The sequence below is a fragment of the Miscanthus floridulus genome, chromosome 18 (genome assembly GCF_019320115.1).
Source record: "Miscanthus floridulus cultivar M001 chromosome 18, ASM1932011v1, whole genome shotgun sequence".
Taxonomy (NCBI): domain Eukaryota; kingdom Viridiplantae; phylum Streptophyta; class Magnoliopsida; order Poales; family Poaceae; genus Miscanthus; species Miscanthus floridulus.
Window position 1 is genome coordinate 124,804,996 of NC_089597.1, and position 19,595 is coordinate 124,824,590.

General features: G+C 52.7%; 1 protein-coding gene across 1 annotated transcript; it reads left to right on the forward strand.

Moving 5' to 3' along the window:
• Positions 1-17,983: 17,983 nt before the first annotated feature.
• LOC136521707 (protein OXIDATIVE STRESS 3 LIKE 4-like) lies at positions 17,984-19,595 on the forward strand. The gene is made up of 2 exons (XM_066515470.1): positions 17,984-18,733; positions 18,866-19,595. The coding sequence occupies exons 1-2, from the start codon at positions 18,318-18,320 to the stop codon at positions 19,110-19,112; spliced, it is 663 nt and encodes a 220-aa protein (XP_066371567.1). The 5' UTR covers positions 17,984-18,317; the 3' UTR covers positions 19,113-19,595.

A 19,595-nucleotide genomic window follows, 5' to 3' on the forward strand; every position in this document is an offset into this window, starting at 1 on the left:
CCTCCCACCGATGCCTTTTTTCCTTCAGCAGCAGCGACTCCTCAGCAAGGGCCGCGCGCACCATCTCATCTACGTTGGATAACCTCCGGCTCGACATCACGCACCAGACTCACGAGCAAGTTTGTAAGTTCTCTATCTCTCTCTGGCATTACTCTTCCTCACTCAGGAACTGCCGCGACGCATGGACGCGTTCAGCGGAAAGGAAGAAGAAGGAGAGATAGCAGCTCGGAGGCAGAAGAGGAGGCGGGATGAGAACTCTTCTCCCCCTCCCTATTTAAAGAGGAAGCGCTGTAACTAAGGAAAGGCGAAAGGTTGGACGAAAAACCCTCTCCCTTCCCCCTTTTTAAAATACGCAATCAATGTTGATTGATATCTGAGGGGACGCGTCGGAACTGACGGGACGAACCCCGGTCGATGAAGCGTCCTTCTTTGGTCAAACTGAACACTGCCTGGGTATGGCCCGCCACTGACCCGCTCCAGACGTGGCGATTAAGGCACCCACATAGGCAGACAACTTTTTCACCTCCCCATGCAGGACCACGGATGACCCGATGACGGGACCTGTCGGATCTCCTGGGCCGGCCGTTCGGCCCAGAAGACACGACGAACGAACGTCTAAAGAAAGATAAGCATCTCAGCTTTCTTACTCTATGCATTAAAATTAATTCACGAGCTTCCGAGGATGCCGAGGATGACAACCAGTCTAGACATCCCCCACACCCGACCCCTTAGTACGCTTGAAACTAAGGGCGCGACATACAGGCACAAAGCTTTGAGTAAAACTGGACGAACTAGCAAACCTTACGCCCCGATAGCTACGGTGTTTCTGTTCACCAGAAAAATCATACTCAACGCCCTCCGCGTCTCTAGTTTCGACGTCTGCCTTCTCAAAGAAGGGATCGGAGGGGTCCACCTATAGAATCTCCCCCCAAAGGAGAAGCTGTCAGTTAATCGAATGGCTTGGATCGTCACCGAGACACTAAAACAAAGAATAGCAATTCTTATGCAGGGTATTTCCAACCTCGTCACTAACGTCAGGGCCCGAACCCATCTGGTAGGAGCTTTTTCCGCCACTCATACCATCAAGGTAACGTTGCCGACTCCGCCTCTATTTCGATTAAATTTTGCATTCAAAACATTACATATGCAAAACATTGCATCCCAACGATTCGTGTCGCACCATGAAACGGCTGTCGCCTCATTCGATATAGGCGACCACAGGCCAAGGTTCGAAGGTCGGCCCGCGAAGGGCTCGAGGCCGCCTCATGCCGAACAGAGCCAGGGAGAGATAACCGAGACAAGCCCCAGCGGCCCTGCCGGACCCCGCTCAAAAGCGAACAAGAACGTCTCGACCTTCGCTCGTTCGATTCTAACCCCGAGCCAAACCCACAGAATCTCCAACGAGGAGAGGCCATCGGGCCCCCTGAGCTTATCGAATGACTCAGGCATCTACCGGGAGGCAGGTTAAGAAGTTGTGGAGTGCCACCAGAGGGCTCTGCCGACCCCATCAGCAAATGATGGACCCGGATTCCACACGAACGTACCCGTTAGTGAGCTCATTGAGCGCGACACTCGAGCCGTCGAGGCAAGTGTCGTTCACTCAGCCCCTCCGATTGCGAAAACCGAGGATGGGGTAACACGCAAACAACGACCGACCCCTATTAGACCCTAACAAGGCTCGGGGGCTCGAGCCAAACAATATAGGGACGCAGGTTCAAAGGCCCCACCTTGCCGAGCCCATAGAGTCCCCAGTTGGGGATTTCTGTTGGAAGACAGGGCGAGGAATATGGCGATGACCTCCATGGACTTCGTCAACCTATCACCAAAACCACAGTTCCGATCTCTAGTAACCCCCGACCCCAGCACATGCAGGGGGTCGGACCTTACTCGGGGGCTGGTTAAGGTATGGCTACCTCCTTTCCTTCCTTCGGTCTCCTCGCATTATAATCAGCGGCATAATTCAGGGGAACATATTGGTAAGATCGTAAAAAATCAAATCGCAAAAAATCAAACAAAACGAAATTAAGACGCAAAAGCACGAAAGGCGTCCAGACTCGAAAAATACCGACACTTGTCCACATATTACATATAAGTTGTTCTCAAAATTGTTCGATTAATTACTCCCGCGGAGGGAGAACCATCTCTTTCAGACTGTCTGCCAGGTTCTTCGCAAGGGGAGCAACCATCTTCTCCATTTCCTCCAGCTCTTCATCCTCGTAGGTGGACGGAAAGCCTTCGCTCATCACCTTCAGGTTTATTTCCTTCTCGTAATGGGCGTGGGCGACGGCGAAGGCCTGGGTAATCCCGGCGTGAAAGGCACTCTCCTCAAGTTGGCCCACCCGAGCCGTGATACCTCCGACATGAGCCGCGAGCGGGCTGGTCTCCACCGGCTCCGTCACATTCAGGGCGTTAAGGACCACCCCGACCGCAGCTTGTAGAAGATCATGCTCATCGCTCTCAACCTGAAGGGCCCTTCGCGTATAGGCAGCCTCTTTCTCCAGCTTGGCGGAGACGTTCTTAGCACTCAACCTTCCTTTCACCGCGTCACCAAGCTCCGCCCGGAGAGAGCGGACCACCTCAACGTCCTCATCCACCTTCTGCTAGAGGGCCACGGCCCTACTCTCGGCCTTCCGTCGGAGGTCCCGCTCCATCTCTAGCTCCTTCAGGACTTCGCTGGCCTTCTCATTGGCCGCGGCATTCCTCTGCAGCAGCTCGTCTCGCTCTTTTTGGAGTCTGGCAATCTCCTCTCCATCCAGCTTAGACCTCGCCGACAGGTCCTCGAACATCCCGTGCGCCTCTTTCGCATCCTGACGTGCCTGGGCCTCCCGCTCCTGGACGGTAGCAAGCTGGGCGGCCATGTCTACCCGCAGCCAGGCCTCCTCGGAGAGGCGATCCCACTCCGCCTTCTGCTCATGGAGGAATTGGGATTTATTCCAGCTACGAGCAACAAGAACCTGAGGAGGAAGAAGACTAATATCAGAAATGCGAAAACACAAAAACATACGAAGAAAGAAGAAAGCCCAGAAAATACCTGAGTGGTAGGGATAACAATCTCACGGAGGGCTCCTCTGGCCTGGTCCAGGGCATTCAGCATGGTCGAGATCCCAATGTCAAGACCCTCCCGCTCCATGCTCTCGGAATGATCATCGAGCGAGAAAAGAGCCGACGTCGGGTCCTGAGCGGCCATCCACTAGAGCGGCGGCTCCCCCCGCGCAGGGGAGCGGCTTCCTCCCGACAAAGGGGCCGGTGGCGGCTCCCTCCTGACCCTGTGCGGCACCACCGCCGCACTCGAGGACCCTCCGGCTGGACCCTCCTCCGTCTGGGCCGCTTCGGGCGCCACGGGTGGATCCACATGGGTGCCTGGCGGCGCGGATTGCACCACGCCCTCGGGTGCCACCACGACCGCGCCCGGCTGATCCTGGCTTGGCGCAGTCACGATCACCTTCACCGGCGGTATGCGGTCCTCGGCCGGCTGTTCCACGCCCGCCACGGAAGAGACCGCTCACTCAGTAACCTCCGCGGGCGTGGGAGCCACCATGGACGCCGTCGGTTCGGCCAACGCGGCCCCGACATCAGCACCACTCCTGCCCGAAACAAGGGTGACTCCAGGCGACGCCATCTGTCCCGCTTGAAGGGCGAGACTCTTCTTGGGCGCCAGCCCCAGGGGGTGACCCGTCCGCAAGAACCTACACAAAGGTAATAACCGTTAAGTCAAAATAAAAATGGAAAAAGGATGAAAACAGAGGAATCAACAGCTTACGTTGATGTCCTCGGCCGGCGGAAGTGTTTTAGGGATGGATCCCCAGATCCCTGCCCCGACTCGTCCGGACGAGACCGTTTCATGCCTGCCCCCTGCTCCAGGGCAAGGGGGTTCATCTCGTCGGGCGCAGCGCCGGAGTCGCTCCCCTCCATCGTCTCGTCGGGCGCGGCACCAGAGCCGTCCCCCTCCATCGTCTCACGGGGCGCAGCACCAGAGGTGCTCCCCTCCATCGTCGCCTCGGGGATGGCGGCGGCAGGCCCGCCCTCCCCTATCCACCGGTCCTCGGCCGGCACACCATGCGAAGCGGCGGACTCGCCGGCCTCCACTGACCTCATCGATCTACTTCCCTCCGCGTGGAAAGGGAAGGGCCCCTGCACAGATGGGTGGCCACTCGTCAGCGTGTCCTCGTCCTCCAGGACGCCCCAATCCACGCCGACGGCTACCTCGTCGTCGTCATCATCATCATCGTCATCGTCGTCATCCTCACTGCTCATGTCCTCTCCCCGATCCCGTGCCTCCTGCTTCAGTCGTTTCGCCTTTTTCATCTCTTCCCTTGCTTTCTTGTCCCGCTCGGCCGCGAGTCGATTCGCCGCCGCCACGACCTTGTCCTTCGGCAGTGGAACCGGGCTGTCCTTAAAGACCAGCACCCTCGGCTGGTCCCAACGTCATAAAGCAAGTGTTAAGAGAAAAAAGAACAAAGAAAAAAGAAAAGAGCATGGGAGAGGAGGGCTTACGAATTCAAAGAACCCAGGCTTCGGCCGCATTGGGGGGTGTCCGGGCACCGGATACACAATGTCAAGGACTCTGCCTGCAGAATCCTTCGTCGGCTCCGTCGCCTCCTTGATGCGCTGCGCCACTTCCGAGTAAGGGAGCGCCTCATCAACAAGCACCGTCCCCTCGTACGATATCCCGGGCATCATCCGATGCAGGGGAAGCACACGCACCATCAGGGGTGCCACCCTCCTAGCATGGTAGGCACCGATGATCCCTGTCCCCTTTACACCCCGGCCCTTCAGGGCTTGGAGGGCGGAAAGAAGATCGGTGATGTGTTTCTTGTCTTTGGACTGGACGCCCCAGCCCCACGACTCCGGAACGTCCACAATAAGACGCCCAGTATACTTCGGTAGGGTGGCACTCGCATCATCCCTAACATAAAACCACTGCGAGTGCCATCCCTTGTTGGATGTCACTAGACGCATGTATGGGTAACCCTTCGACTGGGTATGGCGCAGATGAATACTGGCACATCCCATCGGCGCATTCACATCCTTTCCCCCAATCTTCCTCTTTGACAGACTAATGTTAAAGAAATACCGCCACAGATCAAAATGGGGATCGATCCCCAAGAAACCCTCGCACAGGGCAACAAACGCTGCCATATGCTGAATCCCATTGGGAGTTAGATGCTGCAGCTCTACCTCATAGTAATCTAACAGCCCCCGAAGGAATCTATGAGCGGGTACCCCGAATCCCCGCTCATGGAAGATGGCAAAAGAGACGACATACCCTTCAGGCGGCACTGGCTCACCCTCGTCGCCAGGAAGCAACCACTCCTGGACGGCGGACAGTGGGTGGAGAAGGCCACGGCGGACGAGGCCCTCCAGACGCCGGGAGGTGATGCTTGATCTGCCCCACAACTCCATTAAAGCAGTAGGGGGGAAGGGCAGGCGCGAGCTTGACGGCGGCTGGAACATGAACGCAGGCCGGTCGACGGTGGCGATACGGGCGCGAGAGGCTGGGAAGATTGGCGGTGGATGTTTCAGAACGCAAAGGAAGGGGAGCGAAATACGGAACCCTGGGGGCGAACCCCGTGGTTTTATAAGGGGCGACGGACGCGAGAAGGGCAACCGTCCGCCTCGATCTCCGGGCCTGCCACGCGCGCCACCACGTCACGTCGTGGGACACGCGCCCGCAGTCCCTATCCTCTCACCCCAAAAATCTCGGCGGACGGTTCACCTTCCCCAAGCGAATCCGGACTCTCTACCCACCGGGGAAACGAAAGTCACAAAGGCCTGTTCTTTTCTCTTTGGCCCACCTAGGGCCCAGAAACTCGCCGGCCGGCCCAACTAAGAGGGGATCCACGAACGGTCCGCAATCAAGGGCAGAAGCACCAGTTAGGACAGCCCCGAATCAGTTCCCAGCGAACGGGACACCACGACCCACTCGGAAAAACATCCAGTTGATAAAAAACTAAGTCCTTCAGCCTTACCCGCGAAGGGGCCGATATAACCCCCCGGGCGACTCTACTCGAATCACCCGGGGGCTCGGGGGCTACACCCATCGGGTGCGCTCGCGTGCACCCTCCGGCAAATTAACGTCGACGAAATCAAAAACACCCTCCAGGCGGTTCTACTCGAATCACCTAGAGGCTCGGGGGCTACTGTCGGGGACCTAATACCAGGGTACCCCAGAAGGTGGAGCCGATAACCACCGAACGTGAAAAACCTCTGGACGCATAAGGGCACCATGTCATCCCTTGTTCAAGTGATGGGAGTTCGGTTCCACCTCGCCCGACACCTTTGGGACGGGCTCGGTCTCGCCCGAGGGTCGAGGGATAAACTCCGTCTCGCCCGACGCCTTTAGGGCGGGCTCGGTCTCGCCCGAGGGCTGAGGGATGGATTCCGTCTCGCCCGACCCCGGAGGGGCGGGGTCAGCCTCACTCGACGCCTTTGTGGGATAACCCTGCCTCGCCCAAAGGCTCAAGGCTAATCTTCGTCTCGTCCGACGCCTATAGGGCGGGCTCGGTCTCGCCCGAGGGCTGAGGGATGGATTCCGCCTCGCCCGATCCCGGAGGGATGGGGTTAGTCTCGCCCAAGAGATAGGGATTGGTCTCCGTCTCACCCGACGGCCAAAAACGAGCCTCGCCCTGGTCGATATCTGTACCTCATAATAATGGGTACAGGACGAGACAAGACGTTCGGGTCAACCATGGCTCCAAGGACCATACCCTGCGCCCTGGCAGGAAAAGGACTGCCAGGGAACGACGGGACTGATGCTTTAGATCCTTCCGGGCGCCGCAGAACCCAAAAGGCATTACAGGTGCGTGCATCTCGCCCTGTAGAGTTGTAGGCGCCGCCTTCAGCTCTGGGACACGGAACCCAACGAAGATATACGACAACCGCTACGCTCCAGGAAAGGATTTGCTATCTCCACGAACGACGGATATTCCGTCACCACGCTGTGGACCCGAGGGAGCGGCGCCCGCTTCCCGACCCCTCAGGCCCACCTAGTCAGAAGGCCTTAGCCACGGCGCTACATCGACCCCCGACCCCGCGTTCCTCCAACGAGGACTCATGGGAACCAAAAGGCGTGCGGAGCAAGGCTAGGGGAGGCTCATAAGTCAAAACCACTGTACTACAGCCCATACCCTGCGTAGGGCAGCATTCTGTAAACTAATCTGACATCCTACAGAGACATCGACAACATTGTAAGCACTTATCTTCCTTCGCACTGAAGGAACTGACCGGGTAGACGTGAGCCACAAGACTAAGTAGAGTACGCGTTCTAGAGCCCTCACCCTTGTAAAGCCAGCCCCTTCATCTATAAAAGGGGATGCGCTTCCTCCATCAAGGGGGACCCCCGAAAGATAAGACCGAACAAGAGAACGCACTCATACGTACAGTCAAGCGGCTACGAAGCTCTTGACCACCTTTCAACCCTTCCATCAGAGACTTGGGACCAGTCCCTCTCTCGATAGTTTGTACCCCTTACTACAGACCGTTCACGGTGCTAATAACACAAGCAGCAGCAAACTGGACGTAGGGACGTTCCACCCGAACCAGTATAAATCTTGTGTCCTTTAGCGCACCATCCGAGCCTAACGCGCATTACTATAAATTTACTTGCCGGTGCTTGTACGAAACACCGACATAGGGTGTCAAGAACCCGTGATGCAATTTCCACAGATGAGCACAAGGAAACTGTGGTTCAACAAAAGAGAGGGCTCAATCCATGACAAATCAAAGTCAAGGTTGGAAGTATGGTGTCAAGGATCTCACATTGATCTTAAAATGCTAGAATAACAGTATAACACCAGTGGCAGGTGCTTAGAGTGCTCATTTCGTTGTTCATCAAATATTTGTCCTATTTTCTTCTTCCTACTTTCTTCTTCCTTTTCTTTTCTCCTCCTCCCCCTTCTCTCTTACCGCAATGGTGTCCATGCACAGTGTTACCATTCTACTATTCAAAAAAGGGAAGGAAATTCGTAATGGAAATCTCAGCATGTGGCCATGCAACATCACAAATGACACAAATTGCCTTTCACAAAAATAAATAAAAAAATCACAAAGAAAAATATGAACTCACATGAAGGGCGTAAGAAATTCCTAAGTGGATCAAGTAAAATAAATTGAAGGCCTAGTTGAATCTTGAACCTTGGAGCTAAAGGTGTCAATCTTGAATCGAGATTGGGCAGGATTGACTTAGGATTATTGCCCGAGACCATCAATGATGATGAGCACCTGTTGTTCTTGATGAGGAAGAGGAGGTGGTAGCCTTGAAGGGAATTCGGTGCCGTCATCGGTCGACCGTTGACGTGAGTATCGCAATTGTCTTGGGCCTCACGATTAGTAGTCCACACCCTTTTAACTTGACTGGTCTCTCCTCTTGACTTGGTCTAGGTAACAGAGTAAGCCTTGGCCCATTATTCCAAACCGTTGGCCCGAGATCACTTTTTTCAACAATTAGTTCATTTTTTTCCCTAGAGCTGCAAAGAAATCTATTCAATTTGCAATCCATATGATGCTTGTACATAATCCAGTTCAGTAATTCACTTGGAAATTTCTAGGATAACGAGTGAGCTATATTCTCTACGTACTCTCTAGTAGTAGTACATCCAGCACAAAGACGTGACGGCGGCCCGAGCGCTAGATATTGTGCAGCGTGGGTTCCCCCTTTTTCTGTTCTCTCTCGGCACGCAGCGACGCACCTTCGTTGTCCGTCCTGCACGCATGCATCCACCTGGACCCGAACCCGCCGCTGTACCTAGCCGCCGACAATATGCATGCAACCTCCAAGCGGCGGCGAGTGGCGCCGCGCCGCAGACGACGCTGACGACAAGCGGCGCGGCGGCGGAAAGAGGACCATATTATTATATACTAGTGAGATTCATATAGAATTTGTGAATTCTACATTTTCCACTACCACAACAGAGGTGCAAATTAAATGTTAGTTTAAGTAAATGTTATCTACTTACTGCTTGAAAAGTAGTGATGTTATTTGCTGCTGATGAACTGCTGCTGCTGCTGCTGGATAGTATAGTTAGATCATGTATCTTTCCGAGTTGTTTCAAATGATTCAAGTGCTTATATATGCAGCTTCATCTTATGGCTACTGCTGTGTTTTACTGGAATTTGAAGTGCTGACCACTCCAATCAACTTGGAGGATATTGGAGAGAAGATCGCCATGTTCATCGTGTCGCAGATCATCGACCCAAAAGGCGAGTTTCATTGTCCAAATAAACAATAATGATGAATTGTCCTATGCTGCTGCTTGACAAGGGTTTCGAGCTGGGTGTCTAGCTGTTTGTGTGAGTTTATTTTTGGAGCTATATATTTATACTGTGAATCTTTGATCTGTGATGTCTGTGTGATGCAAAGCACAGTGTACTTTTGATCTTATTAAGTGAATTTGATCTGTGTAATGTCATTTGTGTGGGATGCTGGTGTATAATTAATTGGTGTCATTTTGATCTGTGCTAGCTGTGGGCTATAGCCTGTAGCTTGATCCTTACTGCAGACGTGAGCAGGCAACAGACGCATGACTCTTTACGCTCATCTGTAGCTCTTTTATTACTGCAGATGGGTGATTGTACACACGCTGTAGAAGGTTAAATAGTACAGACCCAATGCGCTTCTGTAGGTTGATTCATACTGCAGACGCTTCGATTGGCACACATCTGTGTAGTAGGTTAAATAGTATAGACCCGTAGCCCCGAATGCGCGTCTATAGGTTGATTCATACTGCAAACGCTTACGATTGATACGCGTCTGTAAAAGGGCCTACTTCAGACACGCCATCGTTGAAGGCGTCACTGGTAAGTTTTACTGCAGACGCGTTTTTCAAGCTTGTCATAGACGCTTGTCAACTACAAACGTCTGTATGTAACTCCTAAAACGTGCGTCGGTGGTATGTTCTAGTTACAGTGTAATAAGATCTTGCTACATATGCGTTATCACGCTGAACGCGTGTTTGTGATGACTATTTTTTACGTAGTGGTGGTAGACGACGATGGACCCGGCGGTGGACACGAGGAAGACGCCGAAGTTGGCGATCAGCTGGGTGCGGATTCGGTGGCGACGAGCAGCAGCACGGCGCCGGTTGGCGAGCTCGATGGCGTGTCGGGGCAAGCCGGCGGGCATGTGCCGGTCGACTGCCGCCGCGGGGTTCGCCATACGGGCAACTCGGGAGAGACAGACGACAGAGCGCGCGGATGGACTGGAGGATCCTGGAGGTGTCGCACACTATCGCTGTGTCGTGTGTCCGATCGAGGGGCAGTATGTGTATATATATATATATATATATATATATATATATATATATATATATATATACACACGGGCAGGACTGTACTTTTCGCACTTTTCATCGAAATCGGGCTCTTAGCGACCTTCAGCTCACCGATTTAATTTTATATATATTATTAACACTAGTGGAAATGCACGTGCGACATGCACGTGTTGGTATAAAAGTATTTGTAAGGGTGAAATGTATCCTATGTAATTACCACGTAAATCTTAGTATTTTCCAGAGCCACAATGAATGATTAATTTCATCTTACTATGCAAATGACAATATTCGCAACAATGATTTTTAAGATAATTCAGAGGTCATAGTTCTATGGATATTCTATAAATATTTTGTCACAAAAATTATGCAGAAATTCGATGGAAACAAGCTCCATTCTTCGAGTATGTCCTTAAATGTACACATGTTCGAGTGCATTTGTGTTGAAACCAGTTAAATTATTCAGTACATGCACTAATAAATGAAACAACTAAAACAAAGCCATTTCAATTAAAATTAAAATTGGTATCAATGAACCATTTAAAATGGAGCAGAAATAACAGTACATTTTACCATAGATCTGGCACCAGTTCTAAAGCACATGATACAAGAGTTGTTTACAGAGGAAATATCAATTCGTCATCCGTTTTCTCGTGGGTCCACCCGTCAATTAAGATAGGTTGAAAGATTTTCTGGTAATAATATATTTCTAATCCCTTCGCTCTGCCGGAACTTTGCCCTCGTAGCTTTCTGCACCGAACAAGAGTCATCCGTGCAGTCCAGGATGCATTGCATGCACGCACTGCGGACAGTGTGTGTCCCTCTCTCTCTATCTATCTCTATCTATCTATCTACGCATCATTGCATCTATCCAAGTACCCGTCCATAATTGTGGTGCTAACTGCTAAGCTACATGCATGCTGAAAGCTCCGTGTGGTGCACGTGTACACCTTCTACTTCTAGGGAAAAAAAAAAGATGAAAAGGAGACGAGAATACGCGGCAGGGCTAACCGGCTAACTGGCTAAGGTTTTCAGAATTCACACCGGTTCTTTCTTTTTTCATCAAGATAAAAGAGAAAAAGAACGAGAACAAGAGAAGGAGGAGGAAGGAAGAATTCAGACCGGCCGGGCCGGATAAGAAGAGAATAACAGGAGTGCGAGATGCAGCACTGCAACAGTATATTCCTGTTCCAAAAAGGGTTGCGGCGCCGTCGCGCATCGGCATCGCATGGCCCGACAGTACTCGGTTGCTTTGGAACTTGGGATAAAGCAGCAGCAGCGCAAAACTGTTCGTAGCTTTGCCGTGGATCTTGGGTTTATCACTTGTATTATCAGCAGGTGGCGTGACGATAGAAGGCAGAAGGTGGGGGGCACGGAGACGGTACGTGACGAGGTGACTGCAACTGCAGGGTACATGTTATGATCGGTAAGATGTACGAGCGCTGGAACCGTGTCTAGAGTCCGAAGTTGCTACGATACTGCTGGTTTGCGATCACCAAACAAGCTGCATGTCAGGGTTCAGCCAAGTTTGTTAGCAAGTCCTAGAATCTAGGACTATTATCTTTAGTTTGTTATTTGCGTAAGTCAGAATCTACTCGGTTGAGGATTGCTTGTATAAGTACTACACAATTACGATTGAATGAATCAGCCTAGGATTGAGATTAATATCTCCTCTGGGCGCCCAGGCGCCTACTGTCCTTGTTGTGCTATTGCCGCCTAGCTCTGTTCGATCACGGCGCCTCCAACTCGACGCCGTGATTTAGGACCTCGCGCCGTAGCCTCACCTCCCTACTACCTCCATAGCAAAGCACGCCGTATCAATCTGGTATCAGCGTTCATGGCTACGTCTGGTTCTGGAGCACCAGCCATCCCTCCCACCACCGCTGCCTTCGCCGCCACCACCCTGCCGCTCGTGCCATCCACATCTGCTGCCAACTCTGGGGCGTTCCAACCACCGCCTGCCCCTCCCAAGCCCTCCGTCGAGGACAGCCTCGCCGCACTGACCCTCGCTGTGCAAGGCATGCAGCGTCAGCTGGGGGAGGTCTCTCTGCGATTGACAGCCGTCAAAGGTCGCCCCGGTCCGTCGGCGACACCACCCCTTCCATACTCCCAGCCTCTACTCCTTGGCATGCCGGGGTACGGCGGGATTCCGGCGTCCGGCCCGGTGATCTCGGAGATTTTGCCTTCGCCGTCGCTCTCATCGGCCGAGTCGGTGCATCCATCATCCGGCGCGTCGTCTGCTACTTCCGGCGTCGCGGTATCGCGAACATCAACTCCGGCTCAAGCGTTCCAAGTGCTCTTTTGCTACTACATCAGTACAGTACCTGGGGCACGTCATTTCATCGGCCGGGGTCGCTATGGATCAGGATAAGGTGGCGGCCATCACCAGCTGGCCCCAGCCCGCCACGGTGCGCGGGCTGCGTGGGTTCCTCGGCCTCGCGGGCTACTACCGCCGCTTTATCAAGGATTATGGCACAGTGGCTGCTCCCCTGACCACGCTGCTCAAGAAAGAAGGGTTCCTCTGGACGCCAGCAGCCACTGAAGCATTTGATGCCCTCAAGAAGGCGCTCTCGGCGGCGCCTGTGCTTCATCTCCCGGACTTCGACAAGACTTTCGTCGTCGACTGCGATGCATCCGGGACGGGGTTTGGTGCAGTTCTTCATCAAGGTGCCGGAGCCCTAGCATTTTTCAGCCGTCCTTTTGCAGCTAGGCACCTCAAATTAGCGGCTTACGAGCGGGAGCTTATTGGTCTCGTCCAAGCCGTCCGGCACTGGCGACCATATTTATGGGGACGACAGTTTGTTGTGCGCACAGATCATTATGCCCTCAAATTCCTGCTTGATCAACGCCTCTCTACTGTGCCCCAACACCAATGGGTGAGCAAGTTGTTCGGATATGATTTTGTGGTGGAGTATCGACCAGGCAGTCTCAATGTGGTCGCAGATGCATTATCGCGACGTACTGATGGTGACCTGCAGCTTCAACTCGTGTCCGAGCCAACATTTCAGCTGTTCAAGGACCTTCGTCATGAGCTTCAAGTCAACGACGAGCTCCGCGCCCTCCGGGACTCCGTGGTAGCCGCACGCGGTGAGCCCTAGCACGTCACTGGTGGCCTGATCAAGCGTGGCGCCCGTGTCTTCATTCCAGCAGGGTCTGCACTCCTGCCCGAGGTCCTCCAGTTAGCCCACGGCGTGGGTCATGAAGGCTCAGAAAAGACCCTCCATCGTCTCCGCTGGGAGTTTGTGGTCGACCATGACCGTCGCCTTGTCAAAGAATTTGTCCGTTCTTGTTTCACTTGCCAGCGCAACAAAACGGAGCATCTGCACCCCGCCGGCCTCCTTCAACCTTTGGAAGTTCCCTCCCAGGTCTGGTCCGATATCTCCATGGATTTTGTGGAGGGCCTTCCCCGTGTTCATGGGAAGAGTGTCATCTTGACAGTGGTCGACCGGTTCTCGAAGCAGGCGCACTTCCTCCCTTTAAGTCACCCCTACACAGCAGCAACGGTGGCCAGGGTGTTCTTTGAAGGCATAGTCAAGCTGCATGGGTTCCTGGCCTCCATTGTGAGTGACCGTGACCCGGTTTTCACAGGCCACGTCTGGCGCGACCTGTTCAAGCTCGCCGGTGTCAAGTTGTGGATGAGTACTGCCTTCCACCCTCAAACCGACGGGCAGTCCGAGGTCGTCAACAGGACCATTGCAATGTACTTGAGGTGTCTCACTGGTGATCGCCCGAGGTCTTGGTTGGAGTGGTTGCCGTGGGCTGAATATTGTTACAACACGAGTTACCACTCCGCGCTCCGAACGACTCCATTCGAAGTAGTTTATGGCCGTGCCCCACCGATACTTCTTCCCTACACGACTGGTACAGCGCGGACTGACATCGTGGACAAGCTCCTGACCGACCGTGACACGTTCCTCGCAAAAGTTCGCGACCGGCTACTCCAGGCGCAGGAATACGCCAAGCGGCACTATGATGCCTGCCACCGGGCTCTGCAGTTCAAGGTCGACGATTGGGTTCTCCTGCGCCTTCTCAACCGACCAGCTCAGTCACTTCTGCCGGGTGTGCGTGGGAAGCTGAGTCCCCGCTATGCAGGTCCGTTTCAGATTGTGGAACGCGTGGGCGAGGTGGCCTATCGCCTGCGCCTGCCAGAAGGAGCCCGGATCCATGACGTTTTTCATGTCGGAGTTCTAAAGCCCTTCAAGGGCACCCCTCCTATGTCTACACCGGCGCTGCCCCCTCTCCATAATGGTCGTCTGCTTCATCGCCCAGAACGTGCTCTGCGTTCTCAGCTTCGCCGCGGCGTCTGGCACGTGTTGATCAAGTGGGTCTCCTTCCCTGAAGACGACGCCACGTGGGAGCCTGTGGACGAGTTCCGTGCTCGTTTCCCCTCGTTCCAGCTCGAGGACGAGCTGTTTCCCAAGGAGGGGAGAGATGTTATGATCGGTAAGACGTACGAGCGCAGGAACCGTGTCTAGAGTCCAGAGTTGCTACGATACTGCTGGTTCGCGATCACCAAACGAGCTGCACGTCAGGGTTCAGCCAAGTCTGTTAGCAAGTCCTAGAATCTAGGACTATTATCTTTAGTCTGTCATTTGCGTAAGTCAGAGTCTAGTCGGTTGAGGATTGCTTGTATAAGTACTACACAATTACGATTGAATGAATCAGCCTAGGATTGAGATTAATATCTCCCCTGGGCGCCCAGGCGCCTACTGTCCTTGTTGTGCTATTGCCGCCTAGCTCTGTTCGATCACGGCGCCTCCAACTCGACGCCGTGATTCAGGACCTCGCGCCGTAGCCTCGCCTCCCTACTACCTCCATAGCAAAGCACGTCGTATCAGTACATCTACTCTACACCCTCCGTCCAGAAAAAAAAAACACAATTAGGAGAGAGTACCTGCTGGAATGACCTTATCTGAATCTGAGCAGCATAGTAGCTGGATAGATGATGGGCTGACCTGACATCCTTCTTTTGACTTGTGTAATGCTTTGTCATAGGAGGATCTTGGGATACATGATCTGTGATTAGAAGGTCGCTTTCTTGGATCATACATACATACATACATGCATGCATACAACTAAGTAGTTATGCAGTGCAAGAAACGGATGAGACAGACAGGGTTTGGTTAAAGTGTTAAACAAAGAGATGTCAGACGGAAGCACGTTAAAGGGGTGTTTGGTTCACCTAGCAGCTCCTAAATCTAGCCACATTTAGTCACTTTGTTGCCAAACACTATGACTAAATGTGACTAAAAGGGTTTTAGTCCTCTCTAGCAACTCTAGAGTGACTAAATGGGACTAAACCATTTAGAAGGGACTAAAATGTAGCAGCCCAAACCAAACACCCCTAAGTTTGAACGCACAGTATATATATACTTCCGTTCAGAATTCAGAGTCCTGAAAACTGCAAAGGCCACAGGGCAACTCTCCTCTGCACTCTGGATTTTCTAGTACTCTAAATACGGAGTACCACCTTGCAAGGCATGCAGCCTACATGACTGGACTTGGTCACTGACTGACTGACCAAGAAGAAAAAGTCTTCACCCAGCCATTCTTTTACATGACTAGAGTGCAAGTATAGTCTATAATAATAAGCTCAAATCAACACTAATCTCTTCGCCGTCAGGACAAGGCCTCGTTGATGGGATCTCATGAAAGATACGCACGCGGTAGAAGAAAAGAGACCCGACTAGGGCCCCGTTTAGTTCCATCCAAAAATCAAAAATTTTTGCGCAGTACCCGTCACATCGAATCTTGCGGCACATGCATGAAGTACTAAATGTAGACGGAAAAAAAACTAATTGCACAGTTAGGTGAGAAATCGCGAGACGAAACTTTCGAACCTAATTAGTCCATAATTAGACACTAATTGCCAAATAAAAACGAAAGTGCTACAGTACAAAAAAACCCAAAAAATTTTGGATCTAAACACGCCCTAGGATTAGGTGATTAGGTCGTAGGCGCGTCTTACACAAAACTCTCGTCTTCTTACATACTACCAATATTCAATCTGGATCTTTCAAAAGAAAAAGGGAAAAAAAAGAAGGAGACCATTTAGTAGGATAGGTGTTTGCAGGGCCGAGATGATCTTCCCTCGCAAAGTTCCAAGCTTCATCCAACTCATGCTTCTTGGACGCACACCCAGAGTCAGAGACGTTAGCGATAACGTTTCAGGACGCCACGTACGTTCATATATATAATTTTCTGAAGTACAAGAGCCTGTTGACTGATGGACACATTTTACTGCTAAAGAAAGATGAACTGGTCAAGTGATCAGCAAAGTCGAGCGATCAGCAGCCGACTAATTAAGCTACGATGGACGAATGATACGATGACTCTGCAAATCACTTGATTTGTCCCCAGGATAGCATTTGAGGACACGCATGACTGCAGTCTGAACCACACAGAATACAGGCTTCGTCTACCAGAGGTTTAGACATTTTCACCCTGTTTGCCGATCGTATTAGCCATGCTTATCAGCCATAATATAGTATTTTTCTCTCACAACAAAACAACATCGACCGGCTTATAAGCCACAGAAACGATCAAGCGAAGGCTGTTTAACTTTTTTGACAACGAACCGCCGTAACGTCCTACCTGGCAACACGTCGGCCGTCTAGCCGTGACAGGGAAAATCCTGAATACGGGCGTGTCACCTATCCACGAAGATCACGAAAACGACAGGAATAATTACCATCAGGGCAAGCTGAGGTTGTTTATGTTTCCTCCAGGATTCATGTGTCGGTAAAATCCGCTAGGAGAACCAAGTTGGCTGGAAGATGAGGACACTCTCACACTCACTTGCAGTTGCACATGTACATCGTTACAGGAGGCACGAATTGAGAAACAAGAATTTCTTCTCTTCACATGCATCCGTAAAGATGCATGTTGCTGGCTTTTCGAAAAGAAAGAGTGAGAATCAAATCAGCTTAAAGAAACGTATTACGTCTTGCTCATCTTGCCGGCCCTGGTCCGAATCAAGCGTGACTTACCACCAAATCCGCATGAAATTCCCCGTCACTGAAAAGGAAGAAGCATGGAAATTAGCGCGCGGCCGTAAGAGTAGACTAACAGAACACGATCAATGATCATGGGCAAGAAGACGGTCAGGCTATAATCAGAGCAAATTTCTTCTTCTTTTTATTCATCAAGATATTTAGTGCAATTAAAAATTAAAGCAGGATTTCCCATAGGGATATGTACATAAGAGGATCTGTAGTCTGAAGATAATAATAGTTCTGTCGGGAGCTGAAGTTTCACTATACACAGATTTTAGGAAAACATTTATTCTTATTATCCTTGACTACTGCAATTCAAACAAAAAAATATTGATTATATGACCAAACAACGTACGCAGTCTCTATTATAGTTATAGCAGCAATTAATCTCCCGTCAGATAAGGTGATTATTATTGCGTGTACGTGATTATTATTGCAGTTGCATGCAGACGATGATAACAAGATGAGGCTGATGATGCAGCAGGACCGCCGCAGGGGACCTCTCCGATCGATCCGATCCGAGAAACAAATCCTTGCTAACTAGGCTAGGCAAATCCGCAACTGCAACTGCAACTGCAATTTGAATTTGCAAGAAGAAACTGAAACGTGCCTGTGCTGTGCATGGTCCCGGCCGGTGCGGCGTGCGTGGTGTGCATGCGCGCGCGTTCCACATCCTGCTGTGTGTGTCCGGTGCGCCCGTCGCCCTCGCGGCGCCCCCCACGTCGTCTCCTCCGGCCCTCTTCTTGCCTGCGCTGCCGGCCTCGCCTCTTGCTGCTCAGCCTGCGAAGCTACCTACTCCTAGCTATCTATAAACACCCCCGCACCTCGCGCCTCTTCTCCTTCCCTTTCTCCTCCTCCCCCGTTCTCCCGGCCTCTCTCTCTCTCTCTTTCCGGCATCGCCAGACGGCAGCGTCTCTTCTCTCTTTCTCTATCCCGGGACAAGTTATATTTATATACAAATATTCGATCTTGCGTTGATCGGTGCGGTGACCATGGCCGTCTGAGCCATTGATGAGAGCAGTACCGTTGGTTGCGGCGGCGACGGCGGCCGGACGCGATGTCCGTTGTGGCGGCCGTGGGGCCCGGCGCCGCGGCGGCGGCGGCGGGGGCTTACGGGCACGGGCAGCCGCTATGTGGCGGCGGCGGGGCGAGGAAGAGGAAGGACGTGGGCGTGGTCCAGGACCAGGAGGCGGAGGCGCCGGCTGGGTTGCGGGGTAGCGACCGCGTCGCGGCGGCGCCGCGGCGTGCAGCCGGGCTGTTCGTGCTGGAGACGGTGGAGGAAGAGGCGGACGCGGACGCGGACGCGGACGCGGACGCGGACGCGGAGAGGTCGTCCATCGGCGCGGTGTCCGACGACGAGGAGGAGGATGGGGAGGAGGTGAACAGCGGCGGGACGTCGACAGCGGCGGGGAGGAAGGGCGGCGCGCTCGCGTCCATGGACATGGACGCCCTCGACGACGCGCTCCCCATCAAGTAAGCACGCATGGCATCGCGCCGTCGTCACCGATCGTTCGCACACACGCACGCATGCGCCTTCTTCCTCCTCCACTCCACCGGTACGGTTCCATCGATCGATCGTTTTGACGACACAGATGTGATGTGCAGGAGGGGCCTGTCCAACTTCTTCTCCGGCAAGTCGCGGTCGTTCGCGAACCTGCAGGACGCGGCGTCGGCGGTGACCAGCGCGCGGGACCTGGCCAAGCCCGAGAACCCGTTCAACAAGCGGCGCCGGGTGCTGCGGTGCTGCTCCATCCGGAGGGTCGCGTCCACCTCGCTCACCGCGCTGCCGCCCTTCTTCCTGCCGCCCACCACGGACGGCAGCACCGGCGACGACGGCGGCCGCAGTGGCTGATGAAGAACGGGCCGGCCGCCGGGTACATACAGATCAAGGAGTACGACTACTGTACACAGCAAGCAAGACGGATGAAATGAAACGCACCATGGATCCTCCTCCTTTGTAGTAATAGTTTGCACTGGGATCCCATTTCATATTCATCAGCATCAACCAACCAAGCATGCATGATATATATACATATATATACTATAGGTCTATAGTGGTAGGCGTTAATTTCTTCTTTTAGCTAGCAATCACACACTCCATCGTAGCTTGATGTGCATCGCATGCATTGACCTGAGCACCAGATCACATAGCAGCTGCTCATGCTGCGATGGCCATTAGAAAGCAAGAGAGCTTGCTAGGTACCTCAGTCAGGGGGCTCAAGGCTCAGCCAACAACAAGAGCTAACCTTTTTTTTGAAGATCACAAGGCGTGCAGATGAAGCACTAATTTATTGAAAGTTTCATCACGATCTGTTCATTTGTTTGATACTCTTAT